Source organism: Cucumis melo, chromosome 6 (assembly GCF_025177605.1).
Source record: "Cucumis melo cultivar AY chromosome 6, USDA_Cmelo_AY_1.0, whole genome shotgun sequence".
NCBI classification, from domain to species: domain Eukaryota; kingdom Viridiplantae; phylum Streptophyta; class Magnoliopsida; order Cucurbitales; family Cucurbitaceae; genus Cucumis; species Cucumis melo.
In genome coordinates this window covers 9997001-10006283 of record NC_066862.1, presented here as the reverse complement: position 1 = coordinate 10006283, position 9283 = coordinate 9997001, and the positions used below count along the sequence as shown (strand labels likewise).

The 9283-nt window shown below is 33.1% G+C and overlaps 1 protein-coding gene across 2 annotated transcripts; it reads left to right on the top strand.

Annotated features, from left to right (window-relative positions):
* The first annotated feature begins 357 nt into the window (after positions 1 to 357).
* Positions 358 to 6938, top strand: LOC103496093 (uncharacterized protein At4g06598). Of its 2 annotated transcripts, none has more exons than XM_008457821.3 (5): positions 358 to 538; positions 1425 to 2167; positions 3218 to 3293; positions 3384 to 3510; positions 6222 to 6938. In XM_008457821.3, the coding sequence occupies exons 2-5, from the start codon at positions 1452 to 1454 to the stop codon at positions 6431 to 6433; spliced, it is 1131 nt and encodes a 376-aa protein (XP_008456043.1). In that variant the 5' UTR covers positions 358 to 538; positions 1425 to 1451; the 3' UTR covers positions 6434 to 6938. The 2 variants fall into 2 exon arrangements, with proteins under 2 accessions (XP_008456043.1, XP_050942872.1); XM_051086915.1 differs by having other exon boundaries at positions 375 to 538; positions 3388 to 3510; positions 6222 to 6248.
* Positions 6939 to 9283: the final 2345 nt, after the last annotated feature.

Genomic DNA, 9283 nt, shown 5'->3' with positions numbered 1-9283 from the left:
AATTTGAAAATCTCTAGGAGTTCTCATTTAGTTCTCGGAAAAAATGATAAAAGTGTTTAGGGTTTAGAGTTTTGTGAGGATATCAAACGGTTGGTATTCAAATGATGTTTTTGTCACTTGCTATATCCCTTTATTTTTAAATTTTTAATAATAAATACACTATTTGGGTGATGCGTTCGATCGAGAGAGGCCGAGAAATTTTTCTGAAAGATATTTTTAAATTTAGGAAGAATCTCGGGATCGATCTCGGCAGAGATTGATAAAAAAACAAAATTACAAGTTTTCTAAAACTGTGCTATTTTTAAAATATAAAATAAAAATGTGCTATTTATCAAAATTTGCCTCTAAACCTCCTTCACCTGCACCCACTTAATTTCACTCTCAGACATACGGAAGAGAAGAGAGAGAGGAGGAAGAAGAAGGAGAAGAAGAAAGAAGAAGGAAGAAGAAGAAGAAGAAGAAGGAGAAGAGAGAGAAAGAGCTGAGCATCTTGATTCTTGAGAGCTGGGGGTCCCCAAATACAAACCCTAAACAGAAGGTAAAACTTTTTCACAACATTTTTCTTTATTTTATTTTATTTTTTCGCTTTGATTTCATTCCCTTTTCGCGTTACGCTTCGAAGATCTTCCTTCTTCTTCAATCGCTACACACAAAAGGCTTGTTTTTCTCTCTTTTATGTTTTGTCAAACACATGAATTGTTTCCCATTTTCCCGCTTGCATTTTTTATTCAATTCGTTCTGATTTTATGCCATTTCTTCCCCACTTTTCGTTTACCCTTCAAATCTCGGTTTTGTTTGGTTGTCTTCTTGATTTGTCCTCATCTCTGATTTTTTTTTTCAATTTGATTGAATTTTTAATGCGTCCTTTGGGTTTTTTTATTTTGGTTGCTGAGGAAATGTAGGAGGGGATTGAAGGGGAGGAATTTGCAATCTTTTTCTTTTCGTTAGTTGGTGACCTGAAGCCTTACAAATCTTATTCTTTTGAATGACCTGATGCTTCTATTTAGTTGAGGAGATAGTGATTCATGATCGATATTAATCTTAGGGTATATGGTTTTTTATTACCTAGGGTAGGTATTGTTGTGTAAGATTTCGATTTTTATTTGAATTGGGTTCGCTTTGTTTTATTTATACGTTAGCTACTTCCACTTTTTCATAATTTGTGAAGTTTTGGTGTACTGTCTTTGACTATTTGATGTTCTTTTTTGGCTGATCTGCTATTTGAATGTTCTTTGTTTTTGAGTGCCACTTTGTGGCATAGTTAATGGTTTCTGAGAGTTTATTTATTTATTTTTTATTCTGAGTGAGCAACATAATCGTGCACCATACTGAATGCTAAAGCAGTACGTTATTTTAGCTTATTTCTTATCATATACCACATACTCTGTTTATTTATTTTTGACATATTTCTTGCCATGTTACAGGAAAAGGAATTTTTCACATTTCTTACTATGGCAAATTCTAAAGGGTCATCCAACGTTAGAAGCTTTATGAGTTCTGGGAAACATGCACTACTTCCTCCTAAAAGTCCATTTCCTAGTGTTTCTCCATCATATACAGAATATGTTCCTAATACTGTAATTGGAGCAAAAGCTGTTCAGAGACCAAGAGATGGTAACAGCTATCATCAAAGAACTTCTTCCGAAAGTATTTTAATAGAGGAGCAGCCTTCTTGGCTTGATGATCTTCTCAATGAGCCAGAGACCCCTGTTCGCAGAGTTGGTCATCGACGTTCATCAAGTGACTCCTTTGCATATACGGATGCTGCTAATGTAAATTTTGATAGTATGCAAGAAGAATTTAGATATGCAAATGCAATTCCTGGACACTCTTGGTTATCTCAAGAATTTGATCATCAGAGAGATGCAAGGCATGCTTCATTCTATACTGAACCAAATGTAACAAAGCAGAAGAATAGGGTGTGGGAGTCTTCTTTATCTACCATGAATAATCCCATTGGCCTTCATTCTCCTAGGGAGACCATAGGTATTCATACATCAGGACCATTAAGCACTCCGCAGGAAGCAGATGGTTTGCCTTCTACAGCAAGTGAGAAACAGGATCCAGTTGAGTCTGGTTCACATGATCCGAAAGTCGCTTCTGACAGGAAGGATACTTCTCATGGAAAATCAGCTGTGTCCGATACAGAAAATAAACGTGCCAAACAGTATGTATATGATGTTTTACTTCATTTTAATATCTGGATATATACGCTGGACAGAATTGGCTAACATCTAGACCTACGGTGCTTGTTTTAATTGAATATGCTCAGTTTTATTTTTTTTCCTGCTTCCACTTATAACTGTATTTTAGATTCTTTTAGTTTCTTATAATTCATTGAAGATTTTATATATGTATATATATGTATGTATGCCATGAAGTGTTTTTTAAAACCCATGTCTTATTAGAGATTATTTTACAACTTTTATTTTATTATTTATTATTTATTATTATTTTAGGTTGAAAGATTTATTTTATAATATCTCTTTACTTGAATTCCACACTAGGAATTGTATTTCTATCTTCGAACACTTACCATCATCCATAATCTTTCAACTGGTATAGGAGTAAAGGACTTTATTGAGTCTTATTTCTACAATATATTTTTTAGTGCAGAAGAATCAATTGTCTTAAAACATTCCTAAATAATTCCTCCAAAACTGTTTGATATAACTTTTACGTAGAATTTTCGTAATTTCTCCTGTCAACAAGTGAATAGCTACTACAGTGTTTCTTTATCCACACACACACACAAAAAGTGAATAGCGTTAGAGAGCTCAAATTCGAGTAGCATGGCTTAAATTCTGGTTTTCAATTCGAATGGCAACAATCAAGAACTCAAGTGTTTATACACATACATACATAGATAGATATATTGTACAGCCTTTAATCCAATATATGTGTATTGCACAGCCTCTTTTTATGTCTCTTTATCTCTAATGTACTTTGAGCATTAGCCTCATTTTATTTCTTAATATATAATATAATGCTGGTCTCCTTTTTTTTTTTTTGTAATAAAAGTATACTGTATACTCTCACTGGGTGCTCTGAGGTTATTTCTTCATTTTTGTTTTCATTAATCTGACATAGCATGACTTTGAGATAATTTTATTAATACTTGATAATGTTGTTCCTTTATTTAAGAGTGGAAAATCGTGATCCTGTTAAGTGCATTTGTAACTTGCATTTGGTTTAATTTTTAAATCGAATGATACAGGCAATTTGCTCAGCGTTCAAGGGTTCGGAAACTTCAATATATAGCTGAGCTTGAAAGGAAAGTACAAGCTTTGCAGGTCAGTGTTGTATGCTGAAATTATGAATTAGTGGGGTTCATACAGTTGTTGTAAAGCCCAAATATCACCTCAATATTTTTTATTCCATAGGCAGAGGGCTCTGAGGTCTCAGCTGAGCTTGAGTTTCTCAACCAGCAAAATCTTATTCTTAGCATGGAAAATAAAGCCCTCAAGCAGCGGTTGGAGAATTTAGCTCAAGAGCAGCTAATTAAATACTGTAAGCCCGTATTCCCAATATATCTCGTGTTCTCTATATATTGATCCACATGAGTAGATAGTACAGTTAAGATAGTTTTGAATCTTTGATTTATAGGTAGACTTAGACATTAGATCCTTGGTCACTATTTTATCCTTGCACGTTAAATTATGTCATTTAAGTTCTTGTACTTTGATGAATGATGATGCAACATCATTAGTTAGCTGATACGGTGCTATGTGGATCCTCACTTAGAGGACCCATTTAAAAGATTTTGAACATATTTTATATCTTTTTGTTTTTTGTTTTTTTAATATATTTACACATTATTAGGTTTTCGGAGATTATATGTTTTTTCTGAAATTACATGTTTTTTTTTGGAAAGCTTTTGAGTTGCTTGCATAAACAAGTAATGAACTAATATTTGAAAATATTGAAGCTTTAGTTATCCAAACTTGATATATTTGCACGTGAATACAGAACTGCCCTGATTTATTGTGTGTCGCCAGTACAATTCATGTACTATCTTCATTGATATTATTGATTAACAAATGATTTCTTAAGAATATTCATCAACATTATTTTTATCTTTATTAGTATGTAACTTTATTTTCAATGTTAAGTTCATTTTGGATCACACACCACTCTCAATTTTTTGATCATATTATTTGATTCCTATATTTACAAACTTTAGAACTCATTTTCTATATGTTTATAGAAATAAATTCAAGAAAACAAACGAGTGGATATCCAATCCAATGTCTAATATTAAGGGTGAATGAAATGATTCACAAATTAATTTAGACTCATCGAAAAATAATGTTGTCTAATATATATATATATTGGTGAAGATAACTAAAAAAAGTCGTTGATCGACTTAATGAGCTCATGTCATAAAATAATGCTAATAAAATGCTAAATGAACTGTTATCAAGTATGAAAACATGTTGGTGAAGGAAGTCATTGTTTTGAAACAGTATATATTTTTTTTAATTTTAATTTAAAGAACTAATTACTATTATTTTTTTTAGATTAGGAAATAGCGATAAAATTACTTTACCTATTCATGCATACTGGAAATTAATTTCTATAAACTTGTGATTTTTATAAACATAACAATGTGTTAGCATTAGTAAAATGTGGATTAATTATGTGTACTTTTGTTGCTATACCATTTTAGTCCGGCACTTTTAAATATTTCAATTTGGTCTCTATACTTCCTACAGAATTACAAGTGGGATTTCAAATAGTATTTGTATGTTACGGCTGAAGCCAGCATGCCATGTCAGCAGCCAAATGTCATTTTCTCTTATGTACCTCTCTAACTAATAGTAATGATAGAAACCAATCACGAGAGATTTTCAAAGTATGAAAAGAACCCTTAAGAAGAATCCTATCTTATAGGAGCAACTACTATCTTCCAGATAAGTTTATCTTCCAAAAGATGGGTTTATCTTCCAAAAGATGGATTTATCTTCCTGGGTTTTGGAAGATGACGCTGAATAGTTTATAACTTGAACTAGACTTGAAGCTCCCTAATTCTGTATCGAAGGCCTATGTGACAAAGACATCTTTCTACTGTTGGTTGAGTGGTCCCAAGCCAAAAAAAAAAAAAAAAAAACGTAGCAAAACATGATCTTCAAAGGAAGATACTGCAGCTTGGGTATGATGCCAAAAGTTCGAGTTCAAAAAATATTGCCAAGTTTTGATATAGGTTCCAAGCTTTTGCGATGACATACAAACTGACAGTGGCTTGAAGCTTTGAATTTTGATGGTTACAGATCAAACAACCACCCTTCTCATGGCAACTGCAGACTGCCGCATTACTGAGGCGTTTTGGCACTCGTAAAGGAATTGGAATGCAATGTAATGTAATCCAAAATTCTTGTCTGGGTTGGGTGTTGTAGGCCCGAATTGTAATACTAAACTCATTCAGTTCTTGTAGTTTTCAATTGAAACCTATTTTCCATCGTTTTCACGGCTTACAATCCCATTTTTGTTTCCCCTCAGTTCGACACGCATTCTAATGCCCTCTGATTCCCAATAATCCTGATTGCATTTCAGCTTTCCAAAGACTCCCCAATAGTCTCTCTAAACCCATTTGAAAACGAACACTATTTCGGTAGTTTAGGTTCGTCTGATTATTTTGGTACCGTTAAACTATAACTGGTCATTCTCATCGCTGCAGTGGCATCTGTCTAGGTACCTAATAGAAGTTTTGTTGAAGCTTGTTTTCCTATCTCGAGTGTCATACTTTTTAGGATGAATTGGTGGCTTCCTTTCATTTGTTCAGACTAGCCTGAGACTTCTGTAGCATCACGGTTGGGAAGTAATTCTTCATACAGTGACTTACCCCCACTCACGATCTCATCACTTTGCCTTTGACATTTAGCTCAGAATAAATGCTTATGTTTGCTTTCTTAAATGGAGTGTGGTCTCTCATATTGGGAAGACTGTTGTGTTGTTGACCCTTCGGCTTCTAGGAAGTCTTAGTATTGTTTCCCTTCTTGTGGCCTCTTAACTTTTACTTTCAGTTGAATTTGTAACCAACCTTATCAGATTTGGTTGAATGTTTTGAATTTTATTGTGTGTATATAAATTACTAGAGACGGAGATTGCTATTTCATAGATAATTCCATGTTTTTAAAGAACTCTTACCTGCCATGCTTCAAGAAATACAATATTCCGCCTTTTATTTGTACAAGAAAGCTAAGAGATGAAATTATATCCAGTGGAGCAGGAAGTACTGGAGAGGGAGATTGGAAGGTTAAGAACTGTGCACCAGCAGCATCAGCAGCAGCAACAACCGCAACAACTACGACCTTCTTCGAGTCATCGGCGTACTTCGAGCAAAGACCTTGACAATCAATTCGCTAACCTTTCATTGAAGCAAAAGGATTCTGGTTCAAGTCGTGACCCGGTAACAGGTCCAGTGCGCAGTTAGGTGTCTGGTTTGACTTCAAATGTGTTTGTGCCTGGGTGATTTTTGCCAAATTGGTGAAACGAAAAATGATTGTCCCTTCGTGCAAGACACTGCTGATCTCTTCCAGTCTTGGTACCGTATACCTGTCTGTCTCTTTCTCTCCTCTCTACCCTTTTAATTCTTTGCCGCTGTGTTCCTGCCTTTTCTGGAGTTAACATCTTCATCTGAATTGAATGCACCTGGTGGTCCCTTGCCGTAGTATTTGTTTGTTCTACATGGGTTGTGTGGCCTACCGGAGGTGGTATCTGTATGTACTGTATGTCTAATCAATTATAATTTACATCAGTTATAAGCACCATTTTTTTTAGTTTCACCCCCCCCCCCCCCCCCCAAAAAAAAAAAAAGTTCCGCTCCCACAGTGTGAACATCTTCTGTGTGCTGTTTGGAACAGACATTCAGTACCTGTAATGCATCCATGGTGAGAAATAACTTATTGTGATTTCCAATGAAATCCCTGATTTACTGATGGAATGCTTGCCTAGTGCTTTCTCTCTCTCTTTCTCTCTCTTTCAATGTACTTTAGAATTGTTTGAACTGTTTTTATGGTTGAGTTGATCTACATTTTTAGATGTTCTTTTCCCAGTTGATACTCAGTGGTGTGGAGTAGTTATTTGGTTAGTTACAAGTTTAGACTGAATTGTTTAGTCTAACTATTTGGTTCTTTGGATCGAGCATTAAAATGTTTTAATAGGGTTCTAGTTTACTGTTAGAGCATTCAATATAGATAGATGTAAGGGTTTAGATGTAAGGGTTTAAACATAATTGTTGTGGTGACTGTTTCCCAAAGGATGTGTTGAAAACTTATCCTGTGGGGGGTTGAGAATCCCTGGTTACTCAAGGAACGAGGGAGAGAGTGGGAAGAATTCTCCTTGTGGCTTAATGGAGTTGGTGATGTCGATTCATTTTCTCGTTTTTCATATGCTTTCTAATTTTTAAATAGAAGAATGTAATCAAACATTGAAATTTAAAGGTTGAATACTTTAATTGTATTTTGACACATCAAGTATACATTATTAAATTTCTTTAATTAAAATCATATCATTTAAATAAATAATGACATAAATAGGATTAACAATAAAAGATTTGACAGAAATAGATGGTGAAATCATAGATTACATACACACTTTTGAAATAAATGTGGACCAAGGGGCAAAGGATTGTCGTGGACGCGGGTCACGACTATGTTGAAATAAATTTTCACCTTTTAAAATTATTTTTCTTTTTTCTTTTTTTTCCTATTTTGAGAAATCGTTAAAAATGACCTTTAAAACAAAGGTTTATCTTGGATGGGATCGCCATTGCGATTTCCAACCTATTGATTGTTTTGACGGTTTTGGGTGGGTTTTGTCGGTGCATCTCGGTAGACATAAGATCGAGATTCTACCTTTTTCAAATCTTTCCAAGTTTTATCCAAAATTTTAACTATTTTTTTTTCTTTTCAATATTTTAAACTCACACTGTCAAGTATTAAAAATATAATTAGTAAGCTATGCAAATCTTTGAAAAAAATTTATAAATCTCGTTTCCAAAATCATGAGATAACCAAATCTTTTAGCAACTTGCCAAATTTTATATAAAATTATTTTGTAAATAAGATTTGTATCATAATATTGTCAACTCAATATGGAACACATAAATTATAATAAAAGATTTGAGAAATTGTATAAAAAATGATTTAAGATGAATAAAATTGTTATGATTTGGTATAAGATTAGGAAAGATTACAAAGAAAAATGATTCATATTCAAATTTTATAAAATCAATAGTTAAGGTTTGAAAAATTGTTATTATCTCGGTCTAATAGAGTTGGAAAGATTTTTAGAAAGGGTATTAGTTTTCCTAGGCAAAACCTATTAAACGCCATTTATATAATTTCCCTCCTATTTTCGTAACTTTCTTCACCATTTTTCTTATTCTTCTCCATTTCACAATCTACTCATTTTTTTTTCTTTTCAAAAGATTTCCAAAAATCACATTTTTCTTTTCTTTTCTTCGTTTTAATTACATCCTAGCACGATGTTGTTACATTTTTAAAAATGTTTGATAAGTTCTTTTCTTAGGAGTTTCATTTGAGCCATGAAAGAATATTTTTCGTAGTTTAGTGTAAAAAACGTATTTGAAGAAAATCTTATTAATTACAATTAATTCAATACTTATAAATTTTAATATCAATACGTTTCTTTCCTTTCTCTTAAATGACAAGATACCTGTTTAATTGTGGAGTTTCGAACTTGCATGGTGGTTTGCTTCACGTTTAGTTGAATTGTTGTATTAATGAAGACATGCATGGGAATATATGATGGTCAATAGTTGTACTAATAAAGAAATATAATAGAACACAGCGAATGACTTGAAAACAGTGAGATACTTGCACTTCACTAAAATATAAATTATTTTTGTTTTTATTTCACAATATTTATTCCAATTTTTCCGGTTATTTAAAATTCCCACGACTCGTAACAAATTAACACACTGTTCGATATCTTATCCCTTGCCTTCCTATTCTCAAAGAAAAATACGTCAGGATGGGTGCATCCCGAGCTGCACCCTTCTTTAATTTGTACATCCCACCTAGGTATTGAATTCGTATTTCAATACCAAACATCTTGAAATATTGACATAGTTGACAAGTTGTGTTTGGAACAGTTATGAAGTTTAAAGTTAATACAGTGGAGTTAGGAAGAATGTGTTTCGAAAATAGAATTGTAAGATCAAGTTTTTCAAGCAATGTGCAAAATAGAAAAAGAGAAGATAAATTTGCAAACTTTACTTTACTGTTAAAGTTGAGTTATTTAACACAAACATCGCTGA